Source organism: Puma concolor, chromosome D2 (genome assembly GCF_028749965.1).
Source record: "Puma concolor isolate L17-30 chromosome D2, mPumCon1.1.hap2, whole genome shotgun sequence".
NCBI lineage: Eukaryota > Metazoa > Chordata > Mammalia > Carnivora > Felidae > Puma > Puma concolor.
Genome location: NC_141677.1, coordinates 16,693,159 through 16,719,437, shown reverse-complemented (window position 1 = coordinate 16,719,437; position 26,279 = coordinate 16,693,159). Strand labels below are relative to the sequence as shown.

At 48.0% G+C, this 26,279-nt stretch overlaps 1 protein-coding gene and 1 long non-coding RNA gene across 6 annotated transcripts in view; one reads left to right on the top strand and one right to left on the bottom strand.

Moving 5' to 3' along the window:
- DISC1 (DISC1 scaffold protein) overlaps positions 1–26,279 on the top strand; it is a 351,679-nt gene that overhangs the window by 37,178 nt on the left and 288,222 nt on the right. For all 3 annotated transcript variants that reach the window (XM_086679680.1, XM_086679681.1, XM_086679682.1), the window contains exons 2-4: positions 6,431–6,511; positions 11,811–12,802; positions 19,873–19,942. In XM_086679680.1, the coding sequence (XP_086535806.1) occupies positions 6,431–6,511; positions 11,811–12,802; positions 19,873–19,942 (1,143 nt within the window). The remainder of the gene's footprint in view (positions 1–6,430; positions 6,512–11,810; positions 12,803–19,872; positions 19,943–26,279) is intronic.
- Positions 1,268–4,964, bottom strand: LOC112851561 (uncharacterized). Of its 3 annotated transcripts, XR_003222777.2 has the most exons (4): positions 4,923–4,964; positions 3,851–4,031; positions 3,471–3,646; positions 1,268–1,944 (listed from the first exon to the last, which is right to left on the bottom strand). It is a non-coding gene; the product is annotated as an uncharacterized LOC112851561 (long non-coding RNA). The 3 variants fall into 3 exon arrangements; XR_003222776.2 differs by lacking the exon at positions 4,923–4,964 and having other exon boundaries at positions 3,471–3,664; positions 3,851–4,208; XR_003222775.2 differs by lacking the exon at positions 4,923–4,964 and having other exon boundaries at positions 3,851–4,203.

Here is a 26,279-nt window from a genome sequence, read left to right as displayed (position 1 = left end):
TGGTGGAGACGGGAGCATCTCATCTTAATAATTTAAAAATCATAAAATATGCCACTTTGGGAACAAAAGCTTTCAAAAGGAGTTTAGTGAGGGTGATTAGTCACTTTCCACAGTGTGGAAACATATTGCTGTAACCAAAGCGTGCTTCAGACACTTGAGCATCAAAGCATCTGCGGGGGCTTATTCTTAGTGGTAAAATGTATTGCTTTGTTCGAGATCATTCCATAGTAACGAGGCACTCTAAAGGCAAGAAGAGACAGGAATTCTTTATAATTAATTTGCACTGCATGAATGTAAATGGATACTTGAAAAAAGTTTGTTCTCTTAAATATCCTAAGTATTCCCCAGTGTCATCTTCCGAATTAGTGTTAAAGTATTACTGTTTAGACAAACCCTTCATTGGTGGGTAGCATGAAGGTTACCTCCAGTCCACCCCTGCCTCGTTATCATCAACTCCAAATGTCATTTGGATTTGAATGAGTCAGAGAGATTTGAGCTTTCTGGATGTAGTCATGGCCTCTTAAAACCTGGATGCTATATATAGCATCTCAATATGAAGTGAGACTAGAGAAGTTTTATAAAAGAGGAATCCTCAAGTGTAGACAAAAGGCAATCATATTCTATTAAAATATATTTCCTTACATCTCAGACCCAGGTTGAGATACAGGTCCCCCTCAGCACCTAGCCGCATGCATATGGAGTCCAGATCTTTATGCCACAGGAGTTGTATAATGCTGATCTCTCTTTTATTCCCTCGGACCAGTGTGCCAAATTTCTATAGTGAAGTGTGGGGAAAAAAATACCAAATTTCCTCCTGTTTTCTAATAGGGCCATTGAGCAGTACATTTGCAATGCTATAATTGTATCATTTTTAAGGTCAGGCATTTAGAGTGGCACAAACCTTTGATGTGGGCTTAAATTCTGAGTATTATAAAAATTTAGTGCCAAGTAGGGACTTCCTTGAAAGACGCTCCAGTCTCCAGGGCACTACTTATGTGCAAAGTGCTGACAATTTGGGATCATTTTTTAATAAACATATCGCAAATTTGGCACACAAAGCGGGGCATTTAGAAAGCCATGAAAATAAGCCCCATGCATAAAATATGGCATTAAAAAGGTAACTGTGAACTTTGCAGATGAACTAGCATGAAAAAAAGCGATCTTTTGCTAGGGTGCATGTGAGAGCTTGCAACTCTTTGCTGCACATCTAAGAGCAGGAACTTAAGTTGTTTGGTTGTTTTGAAATAACAGCTACAAAGAGGGCTCCTTCTGGTTCATCCATATTTTATTAGGGCAGCAGTTAAAAAATTCATTAGAGACACCCATCTGTAGCTAGCAGCACTCTTGAGGGGGGTTCAGATGGCGATCAGAGTTTTGAGTAGCACTTTACATGAAAAGAAAAAGACAATCGTTTATAAGAATTAATAGCACTGCGGAGAGAGGTTGTTCAGTGACTTCAGAGCAAACGCTTTCACGTGGTCTGTGAATCTCTTGCTGCTAAATTCCTCAACCACTTGCTTCAGCTGGAGGAAGTAAATCCAGGCATAGAAAGAAAAGAAAACAGAACACAGAAAAGTGGATCAGAGAGGTAGGAAGGTATTGGTTGGCAAGAGAGTATAGGTTGTGACTTTGTGCTGGATGGTGTGTGTGTGTGTGTGTGTGCGCGCGCGCGCGTGTGCATGAGAGAGGGAGAGAGACAGAGAGACAGCGAGAGAAGAGAAAGAGAAAGACAGAGAGACAGGGAAGGACAGAGAGAGACACACACACACAGAAAGAGACAGAGAAAGAACAGATCGCTATTGGCCTCTAGGAGTCTACTAACAGTACAGAAAAAGGCTTAGAGTCAGGCCTGAGGCTGCTTTGCTTTAGATTTGCCTTGAACTCTGCCTCCAGGTGCCCATGTCCAGGTGTCTTTGCTTCAGGATGATATTCTTGCTTTTATTCCTGAATTGAAAATAAAAACAGCTTTTGAATGGTTACTCTGTGCCAGGCATGGTATAGGGCAGTGAAGTTCATAATCTTATCTCTCTCTCCAGCAATTCCATGAACTAGAGCCCCCTTTAAGGAACAAGACAATGCAAGCAGAGAGGCTGGTGAACAGCATTCACCGAGAACTGGGAGAGCTACATTTTAAACTCCAGCAGTCTGTCTCCAGAGTCCATAACCTTTCCTAGTGCAAGGTACAGGTCCATAAACCGTGTGTGCACACTTGTGTACCTGTTTTTTAAATAAGTTTTTTTTTATTTTGGAATACTTACAGATTTATAGAAGAGTTGCAAAGACATGACAGGGTTCTTTTTCCTCAGTTTCCCCTAATGCTAACAGCTTGTATAATCATGGCACAGTTATTACATCTCAGAAATGGACACTGGTACAGCGAACTAAACTACAGATCTAAATCAGATTTTCCACCAATATCCTTTCTTTGTTGCAGGATCTAGTCCAGAATCCACACTGCATGTTGCATGCGTGGGTTTTGGCCCTTACACTCCAGAGTGGGCTGAATGTTGACCTGCTGTTTGGCCCCCCCGTTCCCCTCCCTGCGCCTTAGGGAAGTGAGACCGCTCACAGCAGCTGCTTGCCTCCCGGCCCCTTCCTCGTGGGAGAGCATGTTGTGGGGCCCAGGACTCCCACTGTTTGACTGAAAGTGGGATTCTTATCCAGGCTAGAAGATTTAGAACAGATGTATGGGGACATATTTTAACTTCAAGCCACACTTTGTCCACGTGTAGAGGCTCACAGCTAACAGCCACATTTCAAGAAACAAAAAAGTTGAAGGGAAAGAGAAGATTCTGCAAAGCAACATTCTCTGTGGTGTGGCGAACGTTGTTTATGACGCACTTGGATTCTGAGCACACCAGGATGTTAAATAGGACTTTCTCCTAGAGCAGAGGTTCCCAGGCCTGGTTTCCCACTGGAATCCCACTGGGGGCACTGAGTCTCATGCCTCAACATTGTGATTTCATCAGCTTGGGACTTTGGAATTTTGGAAGGATACCCCAGTGACTCTGCTGGGCAGCCAAGTTTGGGGACCATTCAGTGTTTCCACTGGAGAGCTAAAACTGAGGACAAGAGGTGACTAGTGTCCACACACCAAGAATGGTGCCAGACGCATCGGGCTGCACGTGGCAACACCGATATCCCACAGCCCACACGTCCTGGAGCCCACATGGTTACCCTCAGTCATTTCCAGTCACTTCTTTCCCCCAGCTTCCTCTTTTTCCAGAATTCTTCCTTAGGTGGCATCACAGGCTCGTATGGATTTCCACCAGCCAACTGTGCTTCCCCTCTCTTCTCTCCAGCACAGGGCCCTGCCTTGGGCTCCAGCCCCACCTGTCTGCCACCTGGGCTCCTCACAGCCTGCTGTCTGCCTCCTTCTCCACAGGGGCCACGCCTGCCTGGGCCCCAGACATTTTGAACTTCTTTGAGCTGTTACCTCCATTCCTTCCCTCCACTGACAGTGACCTCACCTCCTTTATGGCCTCCGTAGCCTCAGTCTTTCAGTTCGGTGGCAGGGTCAGCTCCTCCACGAGGCCCTTCCCTCCCTCCTGTGGTAGGATTGCTTCTGGCCCATTCTGCATCTGCTTGTTGACGTTTCTGCCTTGTCCACCGAGCTGTGAGCCCCTTGAGGGCAGGGACTGTGGCACTGAAAACACATTACAGACTACCTCACAGTTATAAAAATTCTGTTATTCATAGGTTGCATATATTGTCGGCGCCCACGTAACTACCACCCGCTTGAGCGATGGAACGTTACCCTTGAAGTCCCTCGCGAATCATGTCCCCTCCCCCAGCCAGCTTGTGCTGTGTCTATCATTCTTTTGCTCATTTTCGTACTTTTAGCACATACCTGTCTCCTGTGTTCCAGGCAGTGCCATCTTGTCAGTTTCCTTGACTCAGTCAGGGCTGACATTCTTGCCAGTTACGCCACAATTCTGGGTGGAACCTGTCCCTTTTGACTGTGAGGCTATTATAGGAAGTGATGTCTGCAGCTTGGGAGTCCAAATGCTGGTGTCTGGGTGACCACGAGGCTGATAGGAAACCAGACAGAGCTTTGCTGTCACAAACTCCCAGCGGCTGGCTGCGAGGGCCGTGCCCTGCAGACCTGTCTGTACCCGCAGTGCATGTGGCTTTGAAGATTACGGAAATGCTAGATCACGGTGAAGTGGCTGTGCTCACCACGAGCAGCTGGTGAACAATCCCATCTAGGAAAACAATCTGTCTTTCAAAGGGATGGAGAGTGTCAGCTTGTGAAGAACAACATGTCAGCAAGCCTGTGGTGATAATTTTGCTGGGAGAATTCATTGACAAGAGCACTTGCTCGGCCCCCGATCGTTGGTGTGTCTACACACTGCTTGGGGAAGGGGGGTGGAGGGTGGGAGACTGTGCTGACAGCACAGAGCCTGACTTGGGGCTCAAACTCACAAACCTCAAGGTCATGACCTGAGCCCAAACCAAGATTTGGTTGCTTAACTGACTCAGCCACCCAGGCATTCCTGTGTGGTGTCCTCTAACTGTTCTCCTGGTGGCCTCTCTTGCTTCCGTGTGGTCCCTTCTCCACAGAGTGATCTGTCAAAACGTGCAGATCTGATCATGCCCCTCCCCTGCTTCAGGTCGTTCAAAGACCGTCCATCCCTCTCCAGGCAAAGGCCCAGGCTGGATGTGGCCAGGACACACAGCGGCGTCCAGCTCCGTCCCGCCCCTGCCCATCAGCAGTGTCCTCCACACCACGCCACCAGCTGGCCTTGTTCCTTCCTCTCTGGCTCTTCCCCGCAGCGTCCCTTGTGACCTCTACACCTCTTGCTCATCTGTCAAGCTCAGCCAGATGTCACTCAGAGACCCTGCCAGACGAAGCCAGGTGCCCCATTCAGCACCATGGCTCAGCACCATGGACCTGTCCATCCCCCCGCCGCCAGACCTACCTGTGTGCATGTTTGATTCCTCTCTCTGCTCCCCCAAAGATGGCAAACCACAAGCAGACAGGGCCATGTGCGCCTGCGTGCTGTGCTTTCTCTAGGGTGGGGTTTGGGTTCTCTGAGAGGCGGACATCAAGACAGAGTGAGACATGCAGGAGGTTGGGTGAGGGAGCTGCCCGTCTGTGCAGGGTAAAGGAGGGGAGGAGCGCCTGGGTAGCCCAGTTGGCTAAGCATCTGACTCTTTAAAAAGTTTTTTGTTTTAAATGTTTACTTATTTTTGAGAGATAGAGAGAAACAGAGCATGAGTGGGGAGGGGCGGAGAGAGAGGGAGACACAGAATCCAAAGCAGGCTCCAGGCTCTGAGCTGTCAGCACAGAGCTGGACATGGGACTTGAACTCACAGACCCCAAGATCGTGACTTGAGCTGAAGTCTGATGCTTAACCCACTGAGCCACCCAGGTGCCCCAAGTGTCTGACTCTTGATTTCCACTCAGGTCATGATCTCACGGTTTGCAGGTTCGAGCCCCACGTTGGGCTCTGCACTGACAGTGCAAGCCTGCTTGGGATTCTCTCCTCCTCTCTCTCTGCCCCTCCTCTGCTCATGCGCTCTCTCAAAATAAACAAACTTTTTTTTTTTTTTTAAAGGAGGGGAGCAGGAGCAGGCAGGGGAGCTGCAAGGGAGGTGGGAAGAAGAAGGTCTCAGACCACAGCACAGACCTGCTCCTTAGAGTTGCCCTGTGTCCCAGAGGCCTCTAAATCACCCTTCTTCTCGCCAGTCCCAAGAGATGTTTGTTTGGGGTGACACGAATTCAGGAGTGTTCTGGAGTTCATAGAGTCTCTGCTTTGCTGAAGGGCAAAGAACTGTGAGGTAAACCAACAAAGCCAACTAGATTACCCCATTCATCTAATGTCAGATTGAGTTCTCCCTCTTCCGTGATGGAAGCATAACATCCCGTCCTGGGACATGGCTTACATCCCTTGCAAGCTGTTAGGTCACAAACAGCTGGGGGTGGGGGTGCTGTCTTGCTCACGTCCGCATCCCACACAGAATCTAGCGTTCAATAAGGAATTGTTGTATTAAAACGGATCGCACGGTTAAAATGGAAGCGCCATAAATGTTGATTTATTCCACACTAGGACTCTCCCTGCTTGCTAGAAGCTTCTCACAACAACCCGAAGCGACTTCCGAATCCTCAAGTGCTCTCTGAACTATCGAAGAAAGATGAACTCGTGCTCAGCAGAGTGTTTGTGTTTTAGTGTGTATATGATTGGATTCTGATTCTTTGAAAACAAGCTAATCCACAGGGATGTGTGGTTTCTTTACGATTCAGAATCTTTGGTTAACCTGAATGTTTTAGAAAAGACTTCGGCCTCAACCATGACAAATAGGATTAAAATTCTTTCCATGAGAAGAATACATTCATTTATGCTTCCACACTGTACATTTCTATCCAAGTCGTGTTTTGTAAAGTCTTATGTGTCTATTCTTCTCTGACTATTCTCTGTGTTCTCAGCAGTGGCCCCGAGTGCCCGTATTTCTTCTTTGGGAGACAGACATGCTTTCCCCACAAGGCCCTGGGATCATCAAATCATTGGTGAGTCACCCAAGCCCACATGGGCACTTCATGTAGGTTTGAACTTTGGGTCTTGGTTTTAAGTTCTTCCAAGTAAATTCACATGTATCGTGTTTTCTTAAATTACATATTTTAGATTTCCTATTTAAAAATAAATATTATCTGGCCAATGTGTATTGGAATGCCTTCTCTGTATACTAGGATTTTTAGGGAATTGTAAGGGTATCAGGAAGCTTATATAGAGCATAAGAGGGGAACGGTTTATATACACCGAAGAAAATAGCAAGCAGTGCTGGGTGTTAGTTAGTAGAGGGGCAGGAGTGATGTGGACCGTTGTTGAAGCCCTGTGAACTGGGTGATCAGGACAAGGGAGCTAATGGGGAAGGGCGTTGGAAGCTGAAGGGTGGGAAGGATTTGTCCGGAAGAAGGAAAGCCCTAGAGACAGGTAGATAGGATTCTCTCCGATCTGACTGGTTGACTAACCTAGGTTTCCCCCAGTTTTCCCCATAAGTTAGATAAGCTCATGTTTCCAGACACCTTATTTGGACTGTGTGTAGAGGCCTTCTGACACCTGGGTCTATTCTAACCTCTTGTCTTTCACTTGCTTCCAATCCCAGAGCTCACTGGGCTGGAGGGGGGGTGGAGTTGGGGGTTCTGCACAACCAGGGACCGGCAGGTCTATGTTCCTCCCCCCAGCATCTACTATGGAGTGGGAGGCTGTGAGGGACGGAGAAGGCCACGTGAGGCACCTCTCCCTCCTCAGCCTGTCCAGGGCCAGACGGGCAGAATGCAGCCATCTCTGGGTGAAAGAACAGAAGGCACAGCTGGTTTCCCTGGCCAGCTCTCAAAGCCTGAGTGCACTTCGGGCCTCCCTGCACCTTACCGTGTTTTACTTCCTGCCTGCTCCACCCTGAAGTTAGGTGTTGGGAACGAATGTTGTCCTCCAAGGTCTGAATGTGTCACAACCCTTCCTTAACTGCAGGCAGGGCATGATGGACGGCTTGGGTTTGAACAAATCTAAGATGTAGTATCTCAGCCTGGATATATGGTAATCATTGATTTCTCGCCAGAGGGGACATCATACATTTCTTCAAAAATTAAAAATTGAAAAAAAAAAAAAAGTGAAAAAAGGGGACTTCGCATACAGGGAACTGGGGGTCTTTTCTAGAAGTTTCAGAGCTGCCATCTGCCCAATATGGGTTTCTTCTAATCCTTCTAGCTCATTCCAGAAGTGCCCTCCAGATCCGGCTCTCCTGAGGGTTAGGGTTCATAGAATGTGGTGGTCCCTGCCTCTTGGGCTGCCCTCTGAGAAGGCCCACGCTGGGAGATGGGATGTATGAGTGGTCCGGTGGGTGCAGGAGCTGGGCCATCCACACACCAGGCCCTCCTCTCTCATACCCACATTTGGTGAGCATTTTTCTCATGTCTGGTCTTCTTGGCTTGTTGTTCATGCAGCACGGTGGCCCCCTGACATCTCACCAGAACCCAGTAAGAACGTGGGTTCCCATCCGGTAGCTGCTTCGTGCAGCATCTGTAACCTGGCTTAGGGGGATTTCAGAACCCTCGGTTGAGTAGCTTTAGAAAAGGCTCATCTAGCTGTAAAAGAAATGACATTTCAAAGAAATTATTTTCCCCTTGGCATCGCTGTTTCGACTTTAGAAGGGTTATCTGGGAGACAATTACCTTGCATTAAAAAAAAATAGTTAAAAGTCTTTTTAAACCAGAAGACAATATAGGTATCACAGGACTCCTTTCTCAAGGTAGGAAATTGCTGAGTTGTTTTCTGTTGGTAATTGGAGCCAGAATTCAGTGTTCTCCCTACTGCCTTTGGATTCACTGTATGGGCATATGAGAGTTAGCCCCTCTTTTTAGCCAACCCCTGCTCCCTCCTGAGCTCCCACGGCCCCATGAATCCTCTTCTTCTTGTGATTGGGGCCCTAACATGCAGGGGACATCCTCAGATGGTGACACCCCTGAGGGAGAGAATGGGAGGCCCTTTGGGCCACATAGCATGGTGATCCAATTTGACCTCTTTAAACATTTAAAAAATTTTTAATTGGGATAAATACATAGAACATAAAATTTACCCCCTTAGCCATTTTTAAAAAATGTTTATTTTTGAGAGAGAGAGAGAGAGAGAGAGAGAGAGAGAGAGAGAAAGAGCATGAGCTGGGGAGCATGAGCAGAGAGAGAAGGGGACAGAGGATCTGAAGTAGGCTCCACCTTGACAGCAGAGAGCCTGACATGGGGCTTGAACTCACAAACCATGAGATCATTACCTGAGCTGAAGTCAGAGGCTTAACCAACTGAGCCACCCAGGCGCCCCTACCCTCTTAGCCATTTTTATTAAGTGTATAATTCAATGGCATTCACATTGTTGGGCAACTATAGCCCCATCTGCCTCTAGAACTTTTTTGTCTTCCAGACTGAAACTCTGTCCCCAGGAAACACCAACTCCCTCTTCCCCAGCCCCTGGCCACCACCCTTCTACTCTCTATCTCTGTGAATTTGACTGCTCTAGACACCGTATATAAATGTATATATGTATGTAAATACAGTATTTAGTATTTGTCCTTTTGTGACTGGCTTATTTCATTTAGCATGATGGCCTCAAGGTTCATCCAAGTTGTATAGCCTGTGTCAGAACTTCTTCCCTTTTTAAGGCTGAATACTATTCCATTGTATGAATTGACCACATTTTGTTTATGCATTCATCAATACTTAGGTTGCTTCTACCTTTGGCTGTTGTGAATCGTGCTGCTACGAACATGTCTGTACAGATATCTCTTTGCGACTCTGCTTTCAATTCTTGTGGACAGATAATGAGAAGTGGAATTTCTGGACCATGTAGTAATTCTATTTTTAACTTTTTGAGGAACTGCCATGCTATTTTCAGCTGCACTGAAAACATTTTACATTCCCACCAACAGCACACGCTAGGTGCAGTTTTTCTACATTCTAATCAACATTTGTTATTTTCTGATTTTTAAAAATCATTTTCAAATTCATAATTTTTTTTAAGTTTTAATTTAAATTCCAGTTAGTTAACCTACAGTGTAATATTAATCTCAGGTATACAATATAGCGATTTAATACTTCCATACATGACCCAGTGCTAATCACAAGTGCCCTCCTTAATCCTGTTGGTGTTCTTTCTTTTTCTTTTTCTTTTTTCTTTCTTTCTTTCTTTTTTTTTTTTTTTTTGATAGTAACCATCAGAATGGGTGGTCCAATTTGGCCTATTAATGATTCCTTCTAAACATTTTCTGTACATTTTCATCATGTCCATTTCTACTGATTCCAACTTTGCATGCCCTCTGTCAAGAAAAAGAAAGTCAATCTTTCTTCTGACTTCCTGTCATTTCAAGTTCTCATCCTAAGTGATATACTTGGAGGCAAAGGGTATAGGAAGAGCATGTGTTTTAGAACCACATAGGCCTTCGTTCATGCATCCCTCCCTCCCTTCATCCATGCATCCATTAATTCATTCGCCTTTTATCAAGCAACTTAAATGCAGGGCATTGTGCTGGTTTATTGTCTCGTAATGAGCAAAACAGGCTTTGGTAAGCTATGATCTGGGAGTTCTGGGGCAAGTTAAAATTCTGAGCTTTAATTTTATTATTTATAAAATGAAAATGGTATTATGCTCCTAGGGTTGTATGTTACATACTTCCTTCCTTTACCCTGACTTCCTCTCCCACCCTCATAGCCCTTACATTCCTCCCTTCACTGCCAGCTTCCAGAATCCTATGGACACGGGTGGTATTAGCCCTTCCCCCGGACCAGGCAGTTGGCACGCCCGGTTGGCAAGAGAAGACACTGGCTGAACACGTCTTGGGCTCTCTTGTCCTTTGATGCTCAAATTCAGGGAACAGGTGGCCCATGGGTCATTGCGCTCATGTCCCCAGGGATTATCACTGACACCCATTCCAAAGACTGGTGTGTGCCACGATCATAACACACGGAGAGCCTAAATGCCTAGCACTTTCCGTTTACCATGACAAAGATCCTGGACCTGTCCATGCTCTGGGGGCAGAGCAGGATGCGTGGGCCTGGTGTGAAGCTGTGTTTCACTCCTCACCACAGACCGTAGTATACCTACAACTGTGCTCAAGTACTTCCTGGTGTTACCTGTATGCTTTCCATCTCATCTGATTCATGCTGTGGCAGAGAGCCCGATGACAGCACCGTGTGGGCCTGGAGAATCGGGAGACTTTGACATTGGCCACTCAGTCACTTGCAGGGGTTTCTGGAATATCCATTTCTCCGTGTGTCAGTGTGCTTAACTGTAAAAAGAAAGTTATAATTCCTGGTTTGGTTGATTCACAGGATTTTGGTAGGGAGCAAGAGAAATTAATGTGGATGATGTACTTATTATGAGTAACAACATCCTATGCAGCGTAAAAATAATAAGTAGCCCTTTATCATACTTACTACCAGTGGCAAGCGCTGTTCTAGGCTGTCTCGACATAGTAACTCATTTAGTTAAATGCTCACAAACCATCCTGTGATGAGACAGGTACTATTAATATCTCCATTTTCCTGATAAGCCAACTGAGGCACAGAGAGGTTAAGTAACTTGTGGAAGGTCACAGCCAGCAAAGGCACATCCAGGTTTTGAGCCAGGCAGTGAGGTGCCTGAGTCTATGTTCTCATCTGCTCTACGATCCCGCCTGTGAGGTGTTAGCGTTTTTTACCGTTTCTGTTCCTTTTGCAGAGCTGGTTTGTAGAGCATGTCAGGCAGGGCCTCCTGTGATCCACTGTGTGAGAGGAACTGATGGGGATAAGCTGTGTCCCAGCTGGCTCTCCATGGTCCAGAGGCACGGGGGACATGGACAGCTCAGATAGTGAAAACTCACATACTGTTCAATAAGTAGCTAGAATAAGTGATCGCATCTCACTTTGAGGAGTGTGCTGGCATTTGCTTTCCAATCGCTTGCTTTCCAGGCCCACTCTGGGATAAAAGTGCTGATGTGCCTAAAAGCCCAACAGGCAAGATGCTGGAGGGGTTCTGAAGGAGCCGCCGAGGTTGTGTCTCCACTGGGCCTGCTGATGTGCTGGCATAACTCAAAGCAACGCCAGCTGCTCTGCTAAACAGAAGAGCTGAGATGCTGTGTTGCTTCTGCACGTTCGAGGCAAGCACTTGGAGGGAATCATGAGAATTTTCGTCCCGGGTTGGCCCCGTGACCACTGAGCCAGCATCTTCTTTGACAGATGCACGGAGCGGTGACCTCTAAACCTAGGATGCTCTCCAAATGCAGTTCCAGCTGAGCCAGTGAGATTTGCATGTTTATGGTGCTGTTTTCTCTCTTCCTCCCAGGCAGCCGGGATTGCTTACCACCTGCAGCGTCTTTTCGGAGGAGGCGGCTGGCACGGAGGCCGGGCTACATGAGAGGCACAGCTGGGCCCCAGATCGGGTTTCTCTACCCAGCAGTGGCCACTCCATTAAGGGCCCAGGGAGCGGCGTGCGGGGAGGAGTCCCTCCAGTCTGAGTCCAGGGCCAGACACTGTGGCCTTGAACTTGGAGGCCAGTGGCGAGGACCCTCTGTTGGGAGCCCAGCAGACTCGTCTCTGACCATTGTGGGCCACCCAGGCCTGGCTCTGACCGCTGTGAGGGGACCCTCGGGGCTCTTTGGGATTCAGCTCAGAGCTGACACCAAACTACCTGCCAGGCTCACCAGGTCGTGTGGCCCTGGGGACACTGGGTGGCAGGGGGCGCTCCCACCCATGGACAGTTCTGAGGCCCCAGGCCCTGGCCGGGAAGCTGCCGGCGGTGAAAGAGCAAAGGGCACCTGGACAAAAGGCTGTCTGTCCTCAGAGGAGGGGAATGGCAGCAGGTGCAACCTTGAAAGTGGCCCCAGGGTCCCCTCTGCCCCGGCCGGCTCTCAGGATGGCTTCACCTCCAGCTTTAGCTTCATACGGCTCTCGCTCAGCTCTGCTGGGGAACGTGGGGAAGCGGAAGGCTGCCCGCCGTCCAGAGATGCTGAGGCCCCTTGTCAGAGCCCCGTGGAGACGGAAGCCAAGGACGCCAGCTTGGACAGGCCCCACGCACACCCTCGACTTCTCTCTCCCCACTTCAACGTCAAGGCTGCTCAGAGCCTGGCCGACCCTGTCCAGATGGCAGCAGGCAGCCCCCGGCTGGAGTGTGAGACGCGTTCTTTACCGGACGTGGACACTGCCTCCTCCTGTCCCCTGGTCCCCTCGTGGTCAGAGGGCAGCGGCGTGGGGGATGCTCCCCGTTGGGAAACACTACTCAGGAGGTGCGAGCCTGTGCTGCTGGACTGCCTGCTGAGTGACCAGAGGCAGCTGGAGGTTGGTGTCTTCTGGCCTCTGGGGCCCGTGATTGTCACAAGCCTGGACCCCTTTGGTAACTGGCTGCAAAAAGATGTTGCTGCACTCCTGTTTCTTCTCTTTCAGTTTGAACACAAATCTGTTCTCATTCTCATCTTCTCTGTCACGCGGATGCTCAGATTCGCTCTCTCTTGGGCTGTACGTTCCTCTGCAATTCCTGGCCTGACGGATGTGTGGTTAGCTCTGCCCAGCTCTGCTTTGAAACAGGGGTCCCGGGGGGCTGGGGAGCTGGAACTGGCTGGTGTGTGGGGGGGAGCGGCATAAAGACACCGATGCCCCATGTTGGGGAAGATGCCGGGCGTCATTTGCATTTACTGTACTCACTGTATTCCATCCTGCCCCGGTGGGAACCGCCTGCCACAGTCAGGAGACCTCGCTCCTGGTCATTACATCTCTTGGACTCTCAGTTTCCTTATTTAGAGATGGTGACGCTGCACAGGAGTGTTCTGTGGTTGCGGTGAGAATGTCAGGGCTTTGGAAACTAGGACGGGCTGTATGCACGTGAGCCCTGGCGGTAGGACGGTTCTGTTCACCCAGTTGTCCTACAGGTGTGTACAGAGGGTTGTTCTACTCCCGAAAGATCCTGAAGAGACCCAGGCTGACTCACTGGGCTGTGCGGCTCCTCCTGCTGAAAGGCTGTGTTTTCCTCCTGGGGTGTGTGTGCGTGTGATGTGTGCACATGTGTGCATATGTACATGTGCATTCATTTGTACATGTATGTAAGGAAGTGAGGGCCCACTCATCAGGCATTTGGTAGAAGTACCTGAAAGTGTGAAGGTCATGCTCATTTCTAGCAATCGCACCTCATTTACTTTCCTTTTTCTTTTTTTTAAAAATGTTTATGTATTTATTTTTGAGAGAGAGAGAGAGAGAGCAGGGGAGGGGCAGAGAGAGAGAAAGGGAGAGAGAGGATCCGAAGCAGGCTCCGTGCTGGCAACAGAGAGTCCGACGTGGAGCTTGAACTCAAGAACTGTGAGATCGTGACCTGAGCAGAAATTGGACTGTTAACCGACTAAGCCACCCAGGTGCCCTGCACCTCATTTACTTTCAGTTCTTTACCTATGACCTGATGTTCCTGGCCCTGTCCCTGTTTGCCCCGTTGTAGCCCTCAAGGACCTCAGCCTAGCCATCTGATTTATAACTCCGGTGGACCGCGAAGCCAGGCCAGATATGCACGCAGGTCTCCTTTTCCAGCTGACGCACAGAATCCCAAGTTAGATGTGTTCAATACTGATGCCATCGTCTTCCCCACCAAACCCGTTCTAAAGGGCCCCAGTCTTGATACCTACTTGCTGACTAAAAATTTTTTTTTTTAACGTTTATTTATTTTTGAGACAGAGAGACACAGAGCATGAATGGGGGAGGGTCAGAGAGAGAGGGAGACACAGAATCCAAAACAGGCTCCAGGCTCTGAGCCATCAGCACAGAGCCTGATACGGGGCTCGAACTCACGAACCGCGAGATCGTGACCTGAGCCGAAGTCGGACACTTAACCGACTGAGCCACCCAGGCACCCCTTGCTGATTTTAATTAATGGACTCCATCCAGTTCCTGAGAGAAACTGCAAGCATTTTCACCACCCCCCTCCTCCTCGCTCTGCACATCTGGTCAGCCCTCATAGTCCTACAGCTAACCTGCCTCTCACGGCCGTGGCCTCTGCCCTGGTTCAAATCCTTGTTAGTTTTAACCTGGGTTTTGTAAGAGATTTTGCCTTCCTCCTGTGTCTCTCTTCTCTAGGTCATCCTCCGGATGGCCAGCAGAGTTATCTTCTGGAACACTGGTGGGAAAGTGTTATTCCTTGGCTTGAAACCTTTGGTGGCTCATTGCTCTTCTGGGGATGGTAGCCAAGTCCCGTATCCTGATAATTGAGACCTTTCCCGACCTGCTCCAGCCTGCCCCCATGCCTCACCCCTGCCGGCTCAGCCATCTGGTGCTGCTTCCTGTTCCTGAAGACACCAGGGAAAGCTGTGCCTCAGGCCTTTGCTTACAGTTTGCTCTCTGCCTGGAATGACCTTCCTGCACTTTTCCATCTGCCAAGCTCCTGTAATCCCCTTGGTGTGGATTTAAAGCCACTTCCTTGTGAGACATTTCCTACCCCCTCTGGACCAAATGAATCCCTCCTTCCATTTTGCTCCCGTAGCAATCTGGACATGCCCCTTATAACACTCATCACATTTGATAATCATTTGCTTGAGGGTCCAAATTCTGCACTCGGCCATGAGCTCTATAACCACAGGTCATGTCTCTTAGACAGTTTTGGGTGCCTGAAGCCTGGCATACTTTCCGGCCCTTAGAGGTTGCTTGGGTCATTTTTGTTTTTTTTTTTTTAAATTTTTTTTTCAACGTTTTAATTTATTTTTGGGACAGAGAGAGACAGAGCATGAACGGGGGAGGGGCAGAGAGAGAGGGAGACACAGAATCGGAAACAGGCTCCAGGCTCCGAGCCATCAGCCCAGAGCCTGACGTGGGGCTCGAACTCACGGACCGCGAGATCGTGACCTGGCTGAAGTCGGACGCTTAACCGACTGCGCCACCCAGGCGCCCCAGGTCATTTTTGTTTTTAGTGAATAATTAATCTTGTTAAGAGGGCCACAGATACTGAATTGACACCTTTTTTGGATTGACTGGCTAAGGCGTAAGAAGACCAATTCCAGCCTTGGAGGGGTGTTTGCCCCTACCAACAATTTTCCAACACCAGCTGGGTGTCCTGTAACTCAACGCAATTCTGACCGCACCTATCCAGAGATAGTATCAGATCCCACAGCTTAAGGGCTCAGTCTCACAAGACCACCTGCCTCTTCTTCAGATGCCCATTTAAGTTCAGAGCATCACCCGTGCTTCTGACCCACTGGCCATGGATAGGAGGCTCCAACAACCACGCTCTCCTTGGGTTCGATTAATTTGTAGAGTGGCTTGCAGAACTCAGAGAAGCAGTTTACTTAATAGATCATATATTTATTATAGGAAGATATAACTCAGTAACAACCAGAAGGAAGGCAAGGTGTGAGGAAAGGACATGGGGTTTCATGCCCTCTCCAGGCACACCACTCTCCCTGAATGTCCACCTGTTTACCAACCTGGAATTTCTCCCAACTCGGTCCTTCGGATTTTTAGGGAGGCTTCACTACACAGGCAGCACTGATTAAATCATTGGCCATTTGGGATTGATTCAACCTCCAGCCCCTCTCTCCTCCCAGGAGGTTGGGGGATGGGGGCTGTAAGTTCCCCTCCTCTCCAGTCATGTGGTTGGTTCCCCTGGCAACCAGCCCTCAGCCTTCGGTGTCTTCCTGGAGTCACCTGATTAACATAACAAAAGACAACTTTATTGCCCTCCTCACAGGAAATTTCTAGGGTTTTAGGCGTTCTGTGTCAGAAGTGAACAAAGACCAAATATGTATTTCCTTTTACGAATCACAAGGTCACAGGCACTAAGAAGAGGTTTGTATCATCATTCCAACTCTAAAGGTCAGTTTTCAGTATTTCATTGCCAAGATCTCTTTTAACAAATCTTGACAACATATCTGTATTTCTCCATCTCAAAAAGTCAAGCTTTCACTCAAGTGAAGCGAAAGTAGAATGCCGTTATAATGACCAGCTTCTCCCCCTCCCAAATAGCCAAACAAACAGAACCTCCCCTTGGTAGGGACTCCTCTGCAGTCCACACGATTCAGCTCTCTGCGTTTTGGTGAAACTGATAGTTTGTCCCTTTCTTTTAAACTCTTCTCTTACCTGCAGGTAAATCACACCCTCCTGAAAATCTTTTTTTTTTAAATTTTTTAATGTTTTATTATTTATTTTTGAGAGAGAGAAAGACAGACTGTGAGTGGGGGAAGGGCAGAGAGAGAAGGAGACACAGAATCTGAAGCAGGCTCCAAGCTCTGAGCTGTCAGCACAGAGCCCAGTGTGGGGCTCGAACCCACCAACAGCAAGATTATGACCTGAGCTGAAGTCGGACGCTTAACCAACTGAGCCACCCAGGCACCCTAATGATTTCCCTGTTTAAAATGGTCCACAGCTTTGGGCTGCCATGCTGCCCAGGTGCAAGGAGGCTGCAATGTGCCTTACCGAGGAAACGTGTTGAATGAGCTTTGTTCCAGCATGAGCTGTAGCGCTGGTGGCCATGAGTTCTATGTTAATGAGCCAGCCATATATATTAAAGAAGGCATCTTTAAACGGAAGCGCACATAAAACAAGGTTACATCTTGATCAGTTGACAAAGATGTTGTGATCAGAGGCTCTCAGAAGCCCAACACTTGTTTCCCCTGGAAGCAACGGTTTAGTATTTGCTAACTGAGCATTTCCCGTGACGTTATAGAACACGACGACCACGAATGAGGATTGACAGAATGTGTGTTTTATGCTGTTTAGAAATAGCCACCCAGGGACACTGCCAGGGATTGCACGGGGCTGAGAAAATTGTGATCAAAGGAAATGCTAACTGGGTGTGCAGAGGAGGAAGAGAGAACCTTGCAAGTTAGCCTCGCCTCAGCTTGTGGAAGCTGGAGGAAATGGAGAGAAATCGCCTGTCTTACAAGGTTGTGTCACTGGATGAGACATGACCATCAGTGCCTCTGCTTCCAGCAAAGATGGACATTCAGACATCTCCCGGGGCATCAGTTCGGCGTCCTACAGGGATCATTGATTGAAGGGGACAAAGTGAAGTGGATGTTGGCTATAAATGAAGTTTTCTTTGACTTTCTTTCCTGTAGTTCTTCTGCTTCAGCTCCAGTAACCGTTCAACAGTACCACCCCATGGGTGTGGTGATGGCAATGGTACGCTTTATATGGCAGCTGAACCACCCATACAGACTTTGTTCTATCTCTAATATGTACGACTGAGTTATTGGTAAAATTTGCACTTGTAATATGGAGCAAATCAAGGATAAAGGGGTTAATGTAATCATTCACTCATTCAGAAAGTATTTACTGACTTACTTGTGTCTGGCTTTGGATTGTATTAGAGTTGGTTAGAAACAGACAGCAACACAGTATCAGTGTCTTCACGGGACAAAGTTGTGTTTCTTGCTTAAAAGTCGCGTTTCACAGAGGTGATTGGGGGATCCGCTCCGCAGAGTCACTCAGGAAGCCCGCCTGTACTACCTGAACGTATGAGTCAGTCACTGGGACAAGGAGGAAAACAGTAAGGATCCTACAAGAGCAATTAAATGCCCAACGCCGAAGTAACCTCTAACACTTGCAGCTACACCCCATTACCCACAGCAAGGTGGGGAAGGAAGTGTAATCCTTCCATGTGCTCAGAGCAGTGGAGAACCAAACAAGGGTGAGCACTGCCATCTTCTACATGATTAGAAAATAGTTCTTGCCCTCAAGACACCCAAGGGTGAATGGAGCGCACAGACAAAACAAAACAATGGCTGTACTGTGGTGTCCTGAGTACTACGGTAATTTCTTGCAACTCCATTTGTCCCGCAAGCTCAGACCAAACACCCAGCCTTATTTTGACTTTCGCGTATCCTACCTGCGATCTGTTAACAAATCCCATTTTTTCTGTCTTCCAACAGCCATTTTCTGAATGTGTCCAGGATCAGATCCCTTTTCATTGTCTTCACTGTTCCCACTATCATTCAGGCTATCGTCACCTCCTTCCTGGGCTGTTTCCATGGCCTCCCCTGGCCATCTGACTTCTTCCTTTGCCCGCTGCAGTCAGGGTGAGGCTATTCAAACCTCAAACAGGTCATGGACTTTGTGCTCAGAACCCCCCAAGTGCCCCCCCATCACCCTCAACATCAGAACTTTTCAGTGGTCTTCGTGTCTCTTCATGATGCATTCCCCATCGCCTCTCTGACCTCATCATCTACAGCCGCCTTTAATCAGGCCATCCCAGACTCAGCGATCTACTTTGCAAGGCCAGCAACACTTTGCCAAGAGCCTCTGCTCTGACTCTTCTCTTTGTTGAAATGTTTTCTCCAGGAGCCCCAGGGTTTCCCCTTTTACCACTTTTAAGTCTTTGCCCAAATGTCAGTGAGATCTTATTTAAAACTGCAGCCCCACCGCCTGCCAGCATTCTTGATGCCCCTTATTGGGTTCTACGGTTTTTCTTCTTTCCCGACACTCATCACTTTGTAAGGCTCCACAAACCGTATTATGTTAATTTTTGTCTTCCTGCACAAGAATGCGTGTCGAGAGACGGTTTAGAATTTTGTGCTGTACCCTCAACACCTCAAACTGGTGGCTGACACCCCAAGGAGACACTCAGTGAATATTTGTTAAGTGGGTCATATGACTAGGTCCAAGGACAGGTCACTATGGCAATATAGAGGAAGGACATTTAACACAGGCTGGAGAGGGTGACACCTGAGTTGGGTGTTGAAGGACATATAGGTGTGAGGCAGGCAAGGGTGGGAGGAAGGTGTGTTTTAGGGAGCAAGGCCAAATCCATTCACTGATAGGCCAAGAATCCATCTTCAGAAAATATCTGGGCTTCCTGTCGAGAGGAAAAATACTTAAAAATGAATGTATTGTTAACTCTCCGACAAACGACGGGATCACTGTGTCTACATGTGGGTTAAATAAGACGATACTGTTTTCTGGAAGGGTTTTGTGAAGTCCTTCCTGTCATTGTCACCCAGCCGGCAGGACAACCTGCTGAGTGGAAGCTCATGTTCTTCTCTTGGCTTCTCTTTCAGTCTCAGAGTGTTTATCTTCATAATTTTAATGTGATTTTGAGAACAGTGAGCATTCAGTCAGGTCAGGAAATTTGCGTTCCTTTTTATTATGCATTTTTTCCTGCAGATAAGGGTACAATGTGATGTTTTTGTTTAAAATAACTTTCTAACTCTTCTGTGGACTTTATACTCAAATTACACTTTCTCTTTATATAACTTTTTTTTTGAGAAGCTAATGCATCTGGCATGGGAAAAATGTACATTTGCGGTTCTTTTTTTAAAGGAGAATAAAGAATTTCAGTTTTGAAATAGTTTCTAAATGTTCTTGGCTTAAAAAAAATAAGTTTGCTTGAGTGCTATTGTAATTTGGCTTTCATTTTTCCCCCCTCCTTCAAACCAACATAGGTAAAGTCCTTAAGATTAAAGCTTCAGAAACTTCAAGAAAAAGCAGTTGAGGAAGATGATTATGACAAGGGTGAGTTTTATTTTATTTTTTATTAATTATTTCTCATTTTCTCTGGAATGTACCATTTCTCTTTTATCCTCATTCATACCTGCCTTCTACACCTCAGTGAATTGTGTGGTCTGTTCCTCTGATCACCTCCACTCAATAACAATTGACTGTTTTACCGCACTGTTATTTTGTGGATTTCAAAGCACTTTATGAGCATTAATCATTGGGCTATAAATTTGTTGATAATCCAGAAATACTCAGAGTACTTGCACAATGGAAGTTATATTAACTCATCATCTGCCTGCTTAGAGTGTGATATATCTATAATTTATTCATCCATTGAAAAAATATTTGTTGTACACCTATTGTGTGCTGCGCAATGTGGCAGGAATAGAAAAGTAAGGTGGACGCATTATCTGATCTTGGGATGCCTGTAAATATAAGTCCCCAAGAAGCTTTTTGACTTCATACTCTCCGGGACCAGAGAGAGAAAATGGGATGAGTCTGAGAAATGCCAGGCTGTGCCAAAGGGGTCAAATGTATCAAATTCCCATGTAGATGCCCCCAAATATCCATACTAGAAAGGAAAAGTAACATGAGACCAGACGATGTAGGAGTTGGTCAGATGCCACAAAAAAACAGTTAACATGACCGTCCCAAAGTAGGATCTGCAGCAGAAACAGCTGACGTGGAGCTGAATGGACATACAGCAGACTGGGTCAAAGGAAGGATTTCAGGAATGGTTGTCCTGGGAAGAATCTTCAAGATTTCGGATGCCGGGGCGCCTGGGTGGCGCAGTCGGTTAAGCGTCCAACTTCAGCCAGGTCACGATCTCGCGGTCTGGGAGTTTGAGCCCCGCGTCGGGCTCTGGGCTGATGGCTCAGAGCCTGGAGCCTGTTTCCGATTCTGTGTCTCCCTCTCTCTCTGCCCCTCCCCCGTTCATGCTCTGTCTCTCTCTCTCCCAAAAATAAAATAAACGTTGAAAAAAAAAAATTAAAAAAAAAAAAAAAAGATTTCGGATGCCGATTGCGAGATGCCACAGCCATTTCTGCTGCATCTGGGGAAGAGAGAGGACTTAACATGCAGGTTCCCCCAGACACTTAGGAACTTGGTAGATAGTCCTGGTGATAACCAGGTTCAGCACACTCAGGATTGGTCTGGAAATAGAATGCAGACTTAAGGATTCTTAGCCTAGAGGCTTGAACCTTCAACCTTCTTGACCCGTTTTCTCGTGTTCCCAGTGAATACGTCACAGACCACTGGCACTGGGGCACTACAGGAGTGGGATGAGTGATCTCCAACAGGAGGCGGCAGATCCTATTCTGGAAACACCCGGAGCTGGTGCTGTGTCGTGTTGTCAGTACATTTACCACGGAGGTGGGGGTTAGAGTGCGCCGGGGTGGGAGGAGGGGGAGGAATTGGGGAATGCAGGTGGAGGTCTAAACTCTCCTGCTGTTTCTACAGGCGGCCTTGATTTTGTGAGGGTGCTAGGTGGGAGAGAGGAGCGAATCTGAGACAAGGGCCCCCATGAACCCCGCACAGCTGTGGGCAGAGAGCACATGAGCGGTGCCTGCACCAGGGTGCTCCCTGCTGAGTTTTGTCTGTGAAGGGAGCCTAGGTTTGCAGCTCCCAACTGCTGCCCAAATTAACTTTCTCTGGCGTGGGCCTTTAGCACACAGCTCTGCTCTAACACACAAAACTGAAGACACAAGTGGAAAACCAAGCCCTCTTTTTCTGATTGAGGCCTGGTGAACTTTTCCGGACTTGGTTTTCTCAGCGGGCTTCATTAAACAAAGGCCTCGCTTCTTTAGTCTTTTCTCCAGATAGCTCTGAAACACCCAAGGGAACAAGGTTGGATAAGATACGCCTCATCAGGGAAGCCAAAGGAACAAAGACATCTTTATTTGGTGTTTCCGTCTGATTTTTTTTTCTTGTTTCTATGTCAAGAATGAGAACGTCTCCTCAATGAGAACTGGGAGGGCAGGCCGGGCCGTCCGCGTTCCACAAGCCTTCTGGGTGGTTGGGAGGTGTACTGGTGTGTGAGAAAACCCCGGTGCAGGGCTCTGCTTGCTGGAGGACCAGGCCGTGGTGCAGCAAGCCGCCAGCTGAGTTCTGGAGGCGGGGGCTGGTCAGGGGCTCTGTCCCTCCTGATCCACCCGGAATCTGTGGGCAAGCACCCTGGGAGGCACTTAATACAGAGAGTCACATACCTCCCCCCTCCTGTTTAAACTCCCAAACCTTGCAAGCCTGGTTTAGGGTGTTGAGAGGTGAATGTTCTGATGAAATGTGCAGAGGGCCTGGCACGTAGTGGGTCGGGAGTCAGTCAGTGTTTTGTGATGAACAAGCGAGTTGCTTGCTGCTGAATGCATACGCACCCTACCCCCCCGCCCCCGGATGGATGTCAGGCTAGAGTGAGCGCAAGGGCCAAGAACTCTCACCACCTCCAGATGGCTTACACAGCTCATCCGCAGTCTGCTGGGGCGGGGTGCATGTAGGGAAGATGTTTGTGTGGAGCGTGGCTTATTACTTAAAAAAATTCCTACTGAGCATCTATCATATATAACAGGGCTTCTCAAACTTTAACATGCATGTGAATCGCCTGCCTAATGTGTAAAATGCACATTCTGACCAAGGAGGGCTGGGCTGGGGTGGAGACACTTTTTCTAGTAAGTTTCCAAAGGATGCTGCGCAGCGGTCCAGAGAACCGCACCTGGAGTAGGGATGGGCTACAAGGACGACATGGGGCCATTTTTAAAGACCCACCGAGCACTGTCCTTAGGATTTTCATCTCAGGTGTTTTATGGCCCGGGAGGGGAAATAGCACAGTACCCAATAAGGGTAGTGAAGTTACACATAACATGTCCCTTAAAATATAAACAGAAGGAGTTCCAAAAGGGGAGAAATTACTGCTGGTGGTGGGGTGGGTGCGGATCCAGCCCTGTGGAGAAGGTGATAGTGTAGACGCACCTCGGAGGGTGTGGGGGATGCCATCTGAAAGAGCATTTTAGAGAACGCAGAGGGGTGTAAAAGCCACCGTCCAGCAGTTTGTCTGGACGTGACATGTGAAGTCGGCTGTTGTTGGAAATGGATCACTGCAGGGCCCAGTTGGAATAGTGCATGAACTGGCGCATAGTAGGTGATCACTAAATTCTCATAAACCAATGGCCAAGTCATTAGGGAAGTTGGATTGATATTGAGGTGGAGAATTTGTTGTAATGAGATTTGTTGAAGTAGGATTTGAATGAGATTTCCTTTCTCACATGGCTTATCCAGGGGTTTAAGAATTGTGACTTTTCTTTGTACTCAGCCTTTGCAGTCTGTGAGCGGACTCACTTCTGCCTCAGTGTTCGTGGCAGCTGTGGGGCTGTGCTCTGTCTCAGGGGAAGGGGGCTGCTGGAGTCTGAGAGGTTTGCCGGGAGAACCTGGAGGGCTCTCCTCTGGTTTTGTTGCCTTTCTCTCTTTCTTTCTAGTTTCACTCATAAAAATGACTTTGAATTCCAGAGAAAGGAGCACTTGGCACAGAATAGAAAGTTTCATGTTTTATCTCCTCAAAGTGCCAGCAAATTGACCTGCTGACGCCTTGTGGGGAAACCTCCAGGGCTCTAATTACATCTCTACTTCGCCTGGGAAGTAAAGTCAATAATTCCTTCTATTCTTGAATGGGGCCGGGAGGGCTTGGCAGGAAAAGAATAATACTATTTGGTACTTGCTTAGAGTTTTTCTCCAGAGGCTCGAAAGGCTTTACTGGTTTCATCCCGTCGGTGCTTGTCCCATGTCTGTGGTCAGCTGAGGGGCGAGTGTGGGACCTCAGAGTCCTTCAGAAGGGGTGAGTGCCGCCCGGAAATGGGAGATGGGGCTCAGGGTCTGTGACACGCTGGGAGGGGAAAAAGGAGAGCATGAACAATGACGTCCACTGTGGTTGATGTTCTAACTGTCCCTGCACCGACGTGACGTGTGGTCTAGAACGTCCCCCCTGCCTGTGACCATGTTCACTGCTCATTTCTGAAGCAAATGGGGTGAGGTCGTGGGGAAGAAGGAGAAAAATTTTGGGAATTCGCCATTTCAGTGACTTACATCACTGTGATCCGTAGCACAGCTGGCTTTACCTGCTTGTTTAGGATTTCTTTCCTGGTGCGAAAAGCAGCCAGCACTGAATTGGTTCCTCTGTCCTTTGTCTCCACCAATGTCATCAGGACAAAACGAGAGTATGATGTGAGGCATGGAAGGAGGAATGATGACCGCAGAGGCCAAGCATAAAACCAGTCTAGACAGTGCCCAGTTCTTGCCTCAATTGTCATAAACTTGGCTTTGCTTTCTTTAGCAAGATTGGTTTGTCCACAATTGCTCTTTGGTGACGGTCTGCAAATCATCCAAGCCGACAGCCCTGTCTGTTGGGGGGATCCCACTCTCTATCTCCTTTAGGGTTTGGCATCTGAGTGGCTTCCTGGTGGTTTGTGCTTAGAACCAGAAGCCCCGCTTTGTCTTCTCTTAGCTGTAGAGGTGCCAGAGCCCTTTCAGAATGGCAGCTGGATGCCACTCGGGGGTCCCCAGAACGGGAAGGGCTACTCTTGGCACCCTGTGTTGTTCCGTGTCCCTGCTGAAAAGGTAGGCTGCATTTGGGGTCTGCTCAGAGACACGACTGGCGCTTGAAGATGTTTCCAGAGAAAAGAGCCACACTGAGCACACATGGGAATGAGAGTGCAGTTTCTGTCAGCGGTCCCCCTGCACATGCACTTCCTTTTCTCCCTGCACCCCAGGGTTTGGAAACACCCTCACTTGGCCTGCTATCTACCGGAGTCTGTCTCCATTGCTCTGGGGGGTGCTTGCAGGAAGTATCAGGAAAAGAAGCTAAGACAATGCAACCAAGTGAAATAAATGACATTTGGTACACATTCCTTTTCTGGGGTGTGTTTGTATGTGGTGTGTAATATTAATGTGCAGCTGTCCCACATCCTCTCCCAGCTGGGCACTTTCCCACACGCCGCTGATCACATCCCAGCATCACTGTGGGAGGAATCAGCACTGCCCCGAGTCTCCGGCCAGGCCACGGAAGCTGCTCGGAAGGGACTAGCCATGTGCTCCAGACACCCATCCCCTTTGCCTCCTGTCCTCGCTGGCTCTCCGAGCATTGTGTAATCCAGCATGGAAAACTGAGCTCTTGAGGAGTTGTGGGGACCGATCCTAGCCAGGAGGTTTCTGGGTTCTGGAATCTCTTATTTACATGACAACTAGGGAAGGAACAGAGGAGGGTTCCACGCTGGGATACGGGGGGGGGGGGGGGGGGGGGGGAGACTTTCCATGATTTTATCTTAAAACATTAGGCTGTTAGGAAATTTGCACTTGAATTATTTCAATTTTAGTCTTCAACATTATCCTCACCAAAGCGGAACTTGTGTGTCTGCTTCCTCTTATTTTAAGTAGAAACTTAAAAATTGAAGGATGCCTGGGTGGCTCAGTTGGTTAAGCGTCCCACTCTTGATTTCAGCTCAGGTCATGATCTCACGGTTTGAGTTCGAGCCCCATGTCGGGCTCTGTGATGATGGTGAGGAGTCTGCTTGGGATTTTTCTCTCTCTCCCTCTCTCTCGGCCCCTCCCCTGCACTCTCTGTTGAAAATAAATGAATTTTAAGAATTTTAATTCAAGAAAACTTAAAAATTGAGAGATGAGCTATTCATTAAAACATGTTGTAAACGAGAATGCAGACAAACGCCATTTACTTCACCTAGTTGCATTGTCTTAGCCTCTTTTTCTGTTGACAGAAGAGTTTATGACTCTGTAAATTAAGGGCCACAATCTCTGCCGGTATTGGCTTTCAGGTCACCGTTGGTATTTGCAGTTTGTGTGTTGGCATTTTTCATGAGTGCTAGGAGCGTAGTACATCGTGTAACACCTACTTCAGATGTGGTGAGCTTTGTGCACAGACCCGGATGGTCTACCTGTGTATGATAAGCTTCCCTCTCATATGTAGCACAGGATGTGGTTGATGGAGCAGGAAGGTGGGCAGAAGGCCCTCTTGTTTTTAGAAGACTGACTTTGAAGCTCCTCCTACAGGTTTTCCACGTAGCTGCTATCCTCCCAGAGTTGCTGAGAGGCTGGCTGGGATCCCAGGAGAGCAAGCTCCCCTGAGGGAATGTTCCATCTGGGCCCGAGGAACTCAGCTGCTCTGCAGGTGCCAGACAGGACCAAGCAGTGACTTAGATTGTCTGGGGCCAGCTCACTGGGATAGAGTGATCATCTTGTCTGTGAGGGCACTTAGGGCTTCAGAAATGTCAACAATTTCACTTGATTTATTGCATGTTCAAGGAGTGCTTCACCTCTTTCTACAGATTGAGAAATGGGTAACAGGACTGGAAGGGGT